Source organism: Lemur catta, chromosome 1 (genome assembly GCF_020740605.2).
Source record: "Lemur catta isolate mLemCat1 chromosome 1, mLemCat1.pri, whole genome shotgun sequence".
Lineage (NCBI taxonomy): Eukaryota > Metazoa > Chordata > Mammalia > Primates > Lemuridae > Lemur > Lemur catta.
The window spans coordinates 192,942,688-192,956,356 of NC_059128.1; the positions used below are offsets into that span (position 1 = coordinate 192,942,688).

The window sequence follows — 13,669 nt, forward strand, 5'->3', positions numbered from 1 at the left end:
TAAATACATATACTTTTGGCAACATTAATCATTGTTTTAAAATAATTATTGATTTTTTAACCATTTGTATACTTTATGCTAATTATAAATAAAAAATCAGTTTGCAATTATAACGATTAGATAAATTAATAAAAACTTGAAAAATAAGTATATTTCCAAATGCATATTATTTCTAATGAATTTAGATGGAAAATACTAAATAAATTTTTACCAAAAAATCCACTTGGTAACATAATACCTTGAGATTAAGAGCCAGGTAAATGCTATAACTCTATTTACTTTTTCTCAGTTTAAGGTACCTTTTTTCAGAGCTTTGTTGTCACTTTATATGTTAATGGTTTATAAAGGTTTCTGCCTATACAAGAGAATGAGAATGAATGTGGAAGGTCTGGCCCTTTCCCTTCCAGGTGAGGGATAAGCAAAGAAGTATTATTAGTATACTTTCATTTATCCCTAGTAAAGAAAAAAATGAAAATAAACTTTTTAAGACGAATTTTATTTTTATCTTAAAGAGTATTTAAAATTTTCAAATCTGGGAAGATTCTTAAGAAAACCAAGGTAACAATTTAAAGCAAATTTAGGTTTGTGTTCATATACGTAAAACATGTTTCTTAATTTTTCTCAAACTATTGTTAAGGAATATTGGTAATGGGTCAAGTTGTCGTCCAATGTATGAGTGGGTAGTGAAAACTGGGAATGTGAATCTTACTCTGCATCCTTAGGTATATATAAACTGATTAATAAAAATAACAACATAATAATATCAGATGCATAGCAATAATATTGTACCTGGGAAATAAGGTGGATAATTTAGATCTACATTCCTGCATTCATTAGTAGTTGTTCCATTTACAAAACTTGATGGTTCATTCATATCCTTAAAAATGGCAAGAGAAAAAGACAAAAAATGAATTTAGAACATATATTCTGAAAAGAACTAATTCTAAAAGTGAGTAAATTAGAGTAGCATATTTGAATAATATTTCATTTGCTCACTATTATATAAAACAAAAATATAAAACACTTTGATGCTAAAGAATTTAGCTTAACTCAGTGTTTCTTAACTTTTATCAACCTATGCCTTCTTTTTAGAAACAAAAAATGTCCTATTTTTTTCTTTCCTGTGTATTACACATATAGAATTGAATAGATTTTTATATTTCCAAGACATGAAAATTAAATTACAATAGTGTATATCCCATTATCACCTTCCCCTCCATTCCTGCCCTGAGCCTGGTATTGATTGCTGTTATTTTTAAAAACATAAGATATTGTTCACAAATAGAGAAAATTTCAAGGAGTATCTCTATTGAGCACATATCTCAGGATTACATTAGCCATGCATAAGGGGACCATGATCTAAATATATAAATTAGCTACCATTTAAGTGACTTCCTCTACTTGAAAACAGGTTATTTTCTCTGAATCAAGGTATCATTCTCAGAATATACTTAATAAAATCCCTTATGGTACATAAATTTATACATCCAATAAACATATGTCCCATTAATTTTTTAAAAAATCTATTCCTTATGTAGTTTCATATCCTCAAGGCTCTACATAGTGGCACTTCTTTAAAACTATCTTTAATCTAAAAAAATAAGTAAATTAATGCCTTGCAGTGGAAAAACCAACAGAATAAGAAATTATACCTCCAGAAATTTTCAGAAGTATTATATAAAATCTCCTGTGCTAAATATTTACTTGTGGTAAAGTAAATTCTTTTTTATGCTATCTCAAAATTATATTACTAAAAATTTTACTCCTAATATTGTAAAATTACCTCTAAGAAAGAAACTATTTGAAAACAATATTGCTAAATTTATGAGATTATTTCTTACACTAAAGATTGACAGTTATTTGAACATGAGATTAACTCCTACATTAAATGACAATAAAATGCATGTTTACATGTATTTATTAGTAGCTAGAGTAAGAGGCCACATAGGTTCTTTGGTCAAGTTGAAAATGTCCAGGAAATACCATCAATAAGCATAAAGTGAATTTTTAAAAGTTTATATTGGGAGATTTTGTATAAGAAAATTCTATGGGAAAAATGAGTGGACTAATTTTTACAAAGAATATTTTACTGACATTATTAGAGCCTATAAGAACTTTGCATAATCACTGCACAATAAATAACTTAAAAGATAAATCTATCAAAGCTTACTTACAATCCACAAGCCATCAAACTTCATCTGGTCATTGTAGAAATCTATAATTTCCCTTGCCCACCACTGTGCTGTGGCATTCCTGAGGAAATCTGGAAAAGCTACATGAGCTCTGGAAGCCTTTAAAACCAAAATTCAGATCCACATGTTGAAAGTCATGACAGAGACCATATGTGTCTAAATCTAAGTTTATCTTTCAGATTTATTAATACAAGTCACACCTGAGTGATAATTAAAGCAACCTGATAAACTTAGTTATTAATACATAAATGTATGTGATTTTCGTTTAACCATCTCAGCAGCCAAGGGAAGTACAAGGAGAGAGAGACATATACATACATGGAGAGAAGAGGTCAGCCTTGGGGCCCTATGTGGGTTATAAAGAAATAGTTCAGAATACACAGAAATGTATTTTTAGTGCTTCCTAGAGTGATAGACAATATTTTTCTCTGTATCTGTAGAGCCCTATAATTCAGATTTATTTTTGTAGAGCATGGTGGGAGCAGAAAAAGCCTGAAGTAAAGCCTGTTTTTCTGACTGAAACATGTTTACCCTGGTTTCTGAACTCCCAGAAACAGCAGATCATCACACCACCCCAACCAACTGCTTCTCTTTCTCTCTCACATCTATCCCTTCCCATCCCAGTAAAGAAGAGGTATTTTATTCCATTCTCTACTAAGAAAATTTTCTACTTGCTAATTCACATATATGACTTCCAAGGTCAGAGGAACTATGTGTTAGCCAAAAGATTGACTTTCTGCAGGTAAATCAATTGGAAATGTCTCGTAAACATAGCATATGTTATGTATTAACAGCAACAGCAGGAACAGTCTTCTCCATGAACAGTGAGAACAGGGATGTGGGAGGGCAATGTGCATAGAGAAAATGCAGAGTAGGGAATCCAGAGATTTACAAAATATGTATCATGGATATTTTTAAGAGTTGAAAGGGACTTAAATTATCATCTTGTCCCAGAATTACATTCTACTCATAAGGACAGAAGGGTTAGTGGAATTGCACTGAATGAATATTTTCTATGCTAGGACCTCCTCCAGATCACAATGATAATTAAGAAGAAAGGAAGCTCCAGATCTTGTTTCTTAACTTCCACTTTTATACTTTTTCCACAAATCATTTTTTGGTTTATTTAATTCTTGTTGGTGAATGCTTTTATCTCTTTAGTACAAATCCTTGCTTATATCTATAAAATTAATCAGGTACTTGTGGTCCAACACTCCTTATATCTTTTGTGGAAGACACTCTCAAAGATTTCTACACAGTCATTTTACATAAATTGAAGCTGTCCTCCTACAGCTGTATAAGAAGTCATGCCTTTCTCTCCAGTGCAGCACTACTATCCAAGAGTAGTGCATAGAACTCAAATTGAATTAAAACTCTGGATTTTTCCTCAACAACATAATTAAGTATGTTTATTTCTTTGTCTCTGCATTAGAAGATGTTTTCATAAGTTTTAAGCTTCTTAATTTTTTATACTTATATGAACTTGTATGATTTAATGCATATAATTTCTTCTACCTAATAGAAGGATTGCCAGCTCTCAGCTTTGTTTATTTTTTTCTATTGATTTTGTATTCCTTATTTTGTTATTTTCTCCTCTAATGTTTATTTTCTTCCTTTGCTAACTTTGGGCTAAGTTTGTTCTTTTTTTTCTAGTTTGTAAAGGTCTAAAGCTAGGCTGTTTCTTTGAGATCTTCTTTTTTAATATAGCTGTTTATCATTATAAAATTTCTTCTGAGTACTGCTTTTGTCACATCACAAGTTTTGCTATGATATAGATTCTTTTTGGATTTCTAAGAAATTTTCTAATTCCACTTTGATTTCTTCTTTGACTCATTGGCTGTTCTATGGTGTGTTCTTTAATTTCCACCTATTTGTGAATTTTCTTGTTTTCTTTCTTCTGTTGATTTCTAGTTTCATTCCATTGTGGCCAGAAAAACAAAATTAGTATGATTTCAACATTCGTAAATTTTTTAAGACTTGTTTTGTGATCTAACATGCAATCTTTCATGAAGAATGTTCCATGTGCATTTGAGAAGAATTTATATTCTGCTGCTGTTGAGTACCATTTTCTATATATGTCTGTTAGCTCCATTTGGTCCATAGTGTTGTTCAAGACTGCCGTTTCTTTGTTAATTTTCACTCTGGTTGTTCTATTTATTATGGAAAGTGGAATATTAAAGTGTTCAACTATTATTGCATTGCTGTCTCCTTTTCCACTCCTGTTATTTTCTTTTTATACTTAGATTCTCTGATGTGGGGTGCATATATATTTATAATTGTTATATCTTCTTGATGGATTGACCCTTTTATCATTATGTAATTAATGACCTTCTTTGTCTTTTGTGATAGTCTTAGACTTAAAATCTATTTTCTATGATATAAATATGGCCACTCCTGCTTACTTTTGTTTATCATTTGCATGGAATATCTTTTTTATTCCTTTTGTTTTCATGGATGAACCTTGAGAATATTATGCTGAGTGAAATAAGCCAGTCACAGAAAGCCAAATGTTGTATGACTCCACTTATATGAGGTATCTAAAATAACCAAACTTATTGAAGAAGAGAGTATACTGGTAGTTGCCCAGGACTGGAAATAGGGGATATTGGAAGTTCCTAAGTAATCGGCATAAAATCTCTATTACTCAAGATAAACAGTCCTAGAGATATGCTTTACAATATCACCCTTATATTTTATAATATTATATTATGCACACAAAATTTTGCTAATAAGGTAGATCTTATGTTAAGTGTTATTACTATAATAATTTTTTTTAAAGAATGATTGCTTGGATTAAATATAAAATATAAAATTGGTTAAAATAGTGACTGATGTACTTTGTTATTTGGAGAAAAAAATGGATAAATTTGACCTAAGTATGATCTGATACAGATAATTAAAAATAAGTCATATATTTTTTAAGGGAAGTATTCAAATTAACTTATTGTTTAAAGTGATCATTAAGTACACATTTTGAAATTCTTTTAGTAATATATAGTTAATCAATGTAAAACTTACATTAACAGCTTCATCTTCAGTTAGAGTATCATCTATTGTTATATTTGGCAAATCCGGCCAAACCTACACAAGAGCAGAAATGGATAAACAGTTCAAAATAAATTCAATATGATATGATTATGATGTAAATAATGTGTAATGGAACACTAGAGATATATTAGACTCAAGATCTCCAGATCTATAATCTTTTCAATTCCCTTTTTAGCATATTTATCATTTGCAAGTTATTCCCACTTTCCATATTACTCTACTCTTTAATATAGCAAATAAAAAAAGAATTGCTAACCTTTGTGGTTATTAGTGATTTTGAAAACAATGTGTGTAACCAAAAGGTCTGGTAAAGAAATAATATGAAAAACATATACTAAATTTAATTTAAAGTCTTTCTAGAATTACTCCAGAATTGAAAACTAAAAATGATAAATATTTTTTATTTGGAAAGAATTGAAGATCTGGTTTGATAAAGTCATGCTGATTCAAAAATCCCACTGATTTCAAAAGTTAGTACTAAATTCTCATCTCCCTTCATCACCACCCCAAGACACACTGCCTACCAATGTTTTCCTCTACTCCAGCAAGAAACACACAAAATAGAGCTCAGGTTTAATCATGCTGAATGCTCTTGGAATTTGAATCTGTGTAGTAAAAGTCAGAAAGCCCCATATAAAAATGTAAATAATTCCCAAAGACTAATTATTTACAAGGCATTAGTTTCTAGCAGAGAATAGTGCTCTAAAGGAAGGGAAAAAAGAGTAGAAACCTTCAAAAATGTGTAGGAGTATGGAATAAAAAGAAATTAGGAAGAAAAACAAGTCCCCCTCTATGGCCAATATGCTGTACTCTATATTTGAATGTTTCTTAAAATATTATGATGTTACACTAATGTATCATAAGATTTTTTCTATTTTATTTTATTTTTATCATTTTATTTTGGAACATTTTTAGACTTACATAAAAGCTGCGAAAATTGTACCTAGAGTTTATCTATATCCTTCACTAAGCTTCTTCTAATGTTAACATATTATATAACTGTAGTATAGTTATCAAAACCAAGAAATTAATGTTGATACAACACAGTTAACTAACTTATAGAATGTTTTTGAATTTTACTGCTTTTATCATTGATGTCTTAAGTTTGGTTCAAAATCCAAGAAAAATCTCACATTGCATTTAATTTTGTCTCCCATCATGGGATTTTGTGGGGTTTGTTGCTGTTTTTGTTCATTCTAGTTATGCCTATTGGATTTTTTCTTATTTTATATGAAAACCAAATTACAATATTTTTATAATCATATACTCAGATCTGAATATTATTGATTATTAAGTATATAAAATACAGTTAATTATATTTCTTGTTCCATCTTAGAGCTATGAGTGTAGCTCTTAAAAATATTGTTTTTATTAATGAGATCTTTTAAAGAGAAATACAAACATTTAAATGACTCTTGCAGTATAGAAGAATGAGTAGCCATCTTACTAATGGTTGTTTTATAATAAACCACAGAAGATATCAATAAATATAATAAAATATCTTTAAGATGAAACAATTAGTATTTGGACATAAGATGTGTATGCATTCTTCCTTTGCATCTAATAATTTGGATGGAAGTCAAAGAACATATAATATTTTATTAGTTGTTAAATCATTACATTTCTGTATATCTCTACTTCTCAATATGTTTTTAACATTTTTAAAAAATTAAATGGAAATTTTCAATGAAATGGCATTTTCATACATATTCTATTTCAAGATATAAATTTAGTACCTTTGCCCAGCAAATATCATTGGTGTTAGGCCATTTGACAAAGACATCTTTCTCTATTCCTCTATCAAATGCAGGGTAAGGTCTTGTTTCATTTCCTGAAATTGCTGGATCCTAAAATTACAATGAAATACAAACAAGGTATATATGGAATAAAAGCATAGACACTTGAAAAGCCATTATGAAACATAATTTTTCATTATTATATTATCATAATATTGTACTTTCACATGGACTGACAAATGGTATAAACATCAGTAGTCTAGCTAGATTGTTCTCTGAATTTCTTAGAAAAAAATTCTAAGGACTTTTGAAAATGTATAAGTTACGATTTCAAGCAAGATTATCAGGGATTTTTGTTTTGTTTTTGTTTCTATGGTGAGATTTCTGGCTACCTAGCTTGCTCCTACAAGATAGTGATAAAAAAATTCTCTTCACAGAATTACAAACCTGAAGGCAAATTTTTAAATATGAAAAACATCAGAAGCAATCCTAGAGAATGTCTTCAGAATTGCATAGAAATAGAAAATCTACAATTACTTTTTGATAACCTCCATCAATTGAGGCCGGTCTGTAGCTATGACGATACTCAGAAAACAGCCTGCCTTTCTCTCCCAACTTTAGACTTAGAGCTGTAAGGGTATACCTAAATCCAAATGTAGCTGGTGGAAGCCCATGTAAATAAAATAAAGTGGGAAAGGAAGAATTTTTTAGATTTGGGAGTAGAATCCAAACTTATATACTCCCTATTTTGAAACTCCTTCTCCCATTTTAGGAGAATTAATAAAACCAAGATAGTAAGACTCAGATAAACTATAAATACTGACCAGGATAACTATGTATCTCATTCCTTCTCCTCTTATTCTGTCAACAAACTGAGGAAGGTCATGGAATGCTTCTTCATCAATTGTAAAGTCTAGTTGCCTTTCCATGTAATCAATGTCTGTGTATTGAACATCCTGAAATAAATGAGAATCATGACAGTGGGATAAGAAACACAAATGGATAAGTGTATCATATTCTATCATACTTATTATAAAAGTAACAACAATAAGAAAGTTTCAATTCTTTTTTCCTAGATCCTAAAAAGAATTAATCAACAAATTCAGTGTTCAAGGAATAAAAGTAGCACATAAAAATGCAAAATATTCTAAGAAAAACTTCCTATAAATGTTCAATTGTGTTAATAGTTTAGTAATTTTGATTTAGAAGTAAAAATTCCTTTAGATTAGTATATATTATGTAATTACCAAAGGAAACAGGAGGACACAGGGGTAAAAGAATTTATGATGCTATGAAATTATGTTAAATGAAAAATTAGAATTTTGTACAATGTATACACAAACAAGTATTGTTCTATTTTGAGAACTATAAAGAAAATGTGGGATAATTTAAAATAATTTTAATATTGGCAAAAGGTGAGAAAGGAGTTAGGAACTTCATCAATTATTATATAATTTTTCTTGTATTATCCATCAAAGCCATTTTTAGTGTAACAGCCCAGCTTAAATAAGTAAAGTATTACTTACAGGTAGGTACTTGCAAATATGTTTTAACTAAACAATGTTTCAATCTTATAATGGAATCTTCAATTAAGGCCTAAATAACAAATTTGTTAATTATTTCCCATTAATTGACATTAGCTAGATTTCTTCTAGGTGTTATAAAAAGTATGGCAGATATAGTGGGCTTAATAATGTAAAATCTCCCGTTTGATAATCAAATTCCACTTGCACGTTTCTATGTCACCAACCTATACAATTAATTTCCCCATTATAGTGTATTCAGGAACCATACATTAGATTCTACTGTAAATATCAGTTATAAATGAGGCCCTTCTGATTCTTCTTAGAATGAAATCTTATACCAAGCATTCTATATTTCAATGCTTATGTGTTACCAGCAGGACCCATGGGATCCCTTAATCTTTCTAAAAAGTAAAATTTCAGGGACTATGTGTGGATACTTCGGAATATTTATTTATTTATTTATTTATTTTTATTTCAGAATATTATGAGGGTACAAATGTTTTGGTGACATGGATTGCTTTTGTACTGCTTGAGTCAAAATTATAAGTGTGACCATCACCCAGATAATGCATATTGTGCCCGTTAGATATGATTTCACCCATCCCCTCTGCCCCCCCTTCTGCACAGTTGCATGATTTCTGTTGAGTTTTACTTTCATCTGTGCACATGAGTGCTAATCGGTTAGTTCCAATTTAATAGTGAGTATGTGTGGTGTTTGTTTTCCATTCTTGCAATACTTTGTTTAGGAGTATGGTCTCCAGTTCCATCCAGATTGTTGCAAAATGTATTAATTATTTTTTTATGGTTGAGTAATACTTCATGGTGTACATATACCACATTGTATTAATCCACTCATCAATTGATAGGCATTTGAAATACTTAGTTTCCTGAACATTGGGGGAAGAAACTATTTTGCAAATCCTATCAATCTGTACTATACATTACAGTTATTATCTAGTCCAGGGAAAAAAATTACCCAACTTGTTCTCTGTAATTTGTCACATTTGTTGATGATACAGTTTCCTCTGAACTCTTCTAACACAAAGAGAATATACAGAATATGTCTGACTACCTATACAACCCAGGGTTTATGAGAGGAAAGCAAGTGCTTGGTTACTTGTTGAGCACAATTCAGGGTCATAGAATTGGAGAGGAAGAAAGAAAAGAAAGGGTATTAAATATTATCCTTTATCCTTTATTAACCTGACAAAGACATTGTATATAAATCTCATGTCTGATTCATAAGTTAGTACTAAATACTGAGCGTTATTACCAAATGGTTAAATCAATTTTAAAGCATATAAATGTTTAATTATTCCATTCTTTTTATATGTTCCATATTTAACAGTCTTAAAAATTAATATACATACGTAGGGGATCTGAGCAGCCACCATTCCTTCGTATACTTCCACAATCTCTGAAGTATTTTTGTATCCATAGCGACAAATTTGGAATCCTAAGGCCCAATAAGGTGGCATTACTGGATGGCCAATTACCTTTAAAAAGAAATTATGTGTGAACTAAGAGAATTACTTTATATTTTTATTTTTTTTTAATTTTATATTTTTAAAAAGAAATATCCAATCATACTTCATGGTACTGCTGTGTTGCAACTTCTGGAGTTGGGCCCAAAAACATATAAAAATCCAAGATTCCTCCAACTGTGCGGTAAGTTAGAGCAGGAGTTGGCTGGAATGTAACATCTGGAAATCCAAAATAGGATTCAATTTTGATTTATGTATATTAGTTTATTAAAAAGTCACAAATATGAGAAATTCAACACACAGTTGTTTTACCCATTGCATTGCTGTTGAGTAAGAGAACTCCATAAGCATTGCCCTCCTCTTCCAAAGCCATGTAATAGGGATGAAATCCATAGGAATTAAGTTTATACTGAAATGAAAAAAATTAAACACAATTTATGTTTAAATAATGATAGCATTTTAATTTTAATTAAATTTAAATTTAAATGGAATTTAATCAATGCTATTTTAAATTCATTAAGATTGACCTCTGGGATTTAAATGTTCCTATTTTGTACATTCAAATTATGCTTGAATTAAAATGAATGTATTTCCCTTAGAAAATAATTTATTATTTGAACTGTTACTGCTTTAGAGAACATAAATTAATAAGCAAATATGTAACACCCACAAATACTGACACGTCAACTGAGAGGTACAATGTCATTGGCATTAGAGTAGTTGAGTTTCTTTCCAAAGGCTATATGTCTTAATTTATTTATAAATTGGCACTTCTTTTTCTATAATACACTGTCCTAGAAATATTAAAGTGATGGAAGTAATTTTATATATATTTTATGTTTATAAAACACATTTTTATATTTACAAAATATTTAATTTGCTGTCCTGTATTTGAATCGCAATAATTTATGAACATGCGAAAGTAATTTTATATATTGAGCATTTTGATCATATTCACCTAATAATATCTATACCAATGCTGAAGAATTTTTAAGAAATAAATTTTGGTATAAATGGTATAAAAATTGATATAAATAGAAAACAGCCTTCAATAACCTTAGTCTGGACTATTGTACAAAAAAAAGTTGTTTTAGCACCTAACAATAAAAAATGGTTGCAATAGTACATACACTTATAGTGTGTTACTGAATAGATACCTTAAGTACGCATAACGTAAAAAATGGAAATGAGATAATTTTTACTGAAAAGTATTTTTATGATATGTTTTGAATAATTATAGTTATAATTTTATGAAAGTACATTAAATATTAATAAAATCTGTTACATTAAGATGATACTTTGAAAAAAGTTTCATGAGTATATAAAAATCTTATATTCTAAAGATATAATTAGCAGGTAGGCCTCATAAAAATACACAACTGCAGCTATGAGTTATAAAGAAAAAAAGTTAGGATTAAATTAACATCTAAGAAGAAAAAAAAAATCAAGGAGAATCCTAGACAGTTATTTTCTAAAAGCTGGGAGTAAATGTAAGACTTGGTAGGGAATACTGAATCAATATGTTCTTTCTCTGCAGTTGAAATGGTTTGGGAATTAGGTCATAACCTGGCTTCTCACACTAGTCAAGCAAGTTGTTATCCATCCCCTCCTCTACCTTCACCTGCAATTTATGGTGACTTTTTGTTTGTTTTTCAGAAAATCACTATAGCTACTCCTAGCCCCTTTGACATTGCTTCAGTACAGGCCTACAAAGTGGTTTGGATTCTAATCATGGTCTTAGTTGCCTCATGGGGTAGTCAAATGCTGATACCTACACCAGGGGGTTGATCTCTTGTGAACATTCCCCAAGTATGCCAGTTCAGATCTCGCTTAAATGCTGTGTGTTCCACTTCCCCAAAACCATAAACATATTCTGATGGCAGTCTAGTAGATAGCTGAATAAACTGATCATTAAAAGTAAATCCAGGCAGGCGAGAATCCCAACTGAAAACAAAAGAAAATAATTCTATTCCTGTAAAAATATATGCAAAGTAGTATCACAAGTAATAGGTGATCTGAAAATCAATATTCTTTTTCCTGTATACCTAATTATATCCAGGTACCAAATAGAAATGGCTAATTAATAATTTTTTTCAGAAAATACATGAAATATGTAAACTATCTTTCATATATTTATACATGAATCACAAATATTATTTTTAAAAATAAAATTAATATGAAGTTATGAGTTACTCAGTAATATATGGCCTAGAAATTGAAAGTCCTCCATTTTCCTGCTCCCCTGAGATAATCACTATACTTTTTTTCCTACAAATGAAATAAAACAAATCAATATTACAAAGAACTGAAAGCATAATGGATATTTAAATTTCAAACTCTCCCCAATTACTACTCTCAATTGTTTTCTTCTTCCTTTATTTTGTATTTATATAAATCAGTGTTTATATAGTGTGTGTATATATATATATATATATATGTTTCAAAGAACATATTGTTATCAAAGTCATTTGAAAAAATAACATAAAAGAGGAAGAAAAGAATATAAAGTTGGTCAGGGGAGGAAATACAAATATTACAAATAATCTGAGACCTATTCAAAATTTTTATATTAAATATTTTGGAAAACTTTTTAATAGGGAATAACGCTTGGCAAATATTAATAGCAATAAATGATGCCCTTGTACCAGAATTTTTTACAAAATGACTTAGTTTCTCATCCTTTTGAACAAAAATATGGTTATGGCAACAAAATTATTAAAACAATTCAAACATAGTTTTATTTACTGTTTGTACCCATCCTGACAATACCTGAAAACATCCTGACAGCATCATCTAAAGAATGGCATGGCAAGCTTAAGTTGCATAAATATATATTTTAATATACTATAGTTTGTAAAGCTTTTTACTAAAATGAAGACTACAATTTAAAATTAAATTTATTCATTGTAATATAAAAATATATCTAGATTTTTATGTCTCAATTTATTTTGATTAATACTTGAAAGAGAAATTATTAACTATCAGTCTCCAGCTGCAATAAACAATTTCAATAGTTCTAATACAATATTTACTTCACTCATTTTTGATTACTTATTTTTGTCAACATTCATCATGCATTTCAAGAAAATTCTTGGTATAGTTCTCAACTTAATTAGAAGAATGAGCCTGATACTTAATTATGAAATTGATCACATCCAAAGTGTAAATGAAATTGTGGACCAATCCTTTATGATAGTCCTATGGGCATGCTAATTGTTTAGGTTAGAAATACTGGAATAGGCCAAACTATTTAACACAACTAAATCTTTTAGTGTTTTGCTACTCTAGCAAAGGGAAGGCTGTGAAAATATGCATCTTACTTTTCCATTCCTAAGCTAACATTAAAATATGTTTCTTAGCAAATAATTCAATCACTTACATAACTCTTCCACTGCTTCTACGTCGAATCTGGATGCCAAAAGGATTTTCTTTGATTTCAGCATCATAAAGTCTGTTTTCATAAGTACTTGTTGGAGTGGTTGGAATATTTAATGGTACTGGAACTTCATATCTGCTGTTTTGGGGATCATAAATCTATTGCAGAGAAATAATAAAAATAGATACAGTGTACTCTTATTGCTGACATAGCATGTAAATATCATTAAATAATTTAAATAATGGTTCAAACAAGAGTATTAAGAATTGTTGTTCATATAATTCCTAATTTTACATCCATGGCCCAT

At 29.5% G+C, this 13,669-nt stretch overlaps 1 protein-coding gene across 1 annotated transcript in view; it reads right to left on the reverse strand.

Annotated features, from left to right (window-relative positions):
• Positions 1–13,669, reverse strand: part of SI (sucrase-isomaltase) — an 87,198-nt gene that overhangs the window by 22,670 nt on the left and 50,859 nt on the right. Inside the window, exons 26-35 of the mRNA XM_045556529.1 lie at positions 13,366–13,520; positions 11,762–11,930; positions 10,299–10,395; positions 10,093–10,205; positions 9,873–9,998; positions 7,801–7,932; positions 6,977–7,087; positions 5,211–5,273; positions 2,175–2,291; positions 790–877 (exon numbers count right to left, since the gene is read on the reverse strand). Coding sequence (XP_045412485.1) covers positions 790–877; positions 2,175–2,291; positions 5,211–5,273; positions 6,977–7,087; positions 7,801–7,932; positions 9,873–9,998; positions 10,093–10,205; positions 10,299–10,395; positions 11,762–11,930; positions 13,366–13,520 — 1,171 coding nt within the window. The remainder of the gene's footprint in view (positions 1–789; positions 878–2,174; positions 2,292–5,210; positions 5,274–6,976; positions 7,088–7,800; positions 7,933–9,872; positions 9,999–10,092; positions 10,206–10,298; positions 10,396–11,761; positions 11,931–13,365; positions 13,521–13,669) is intronic.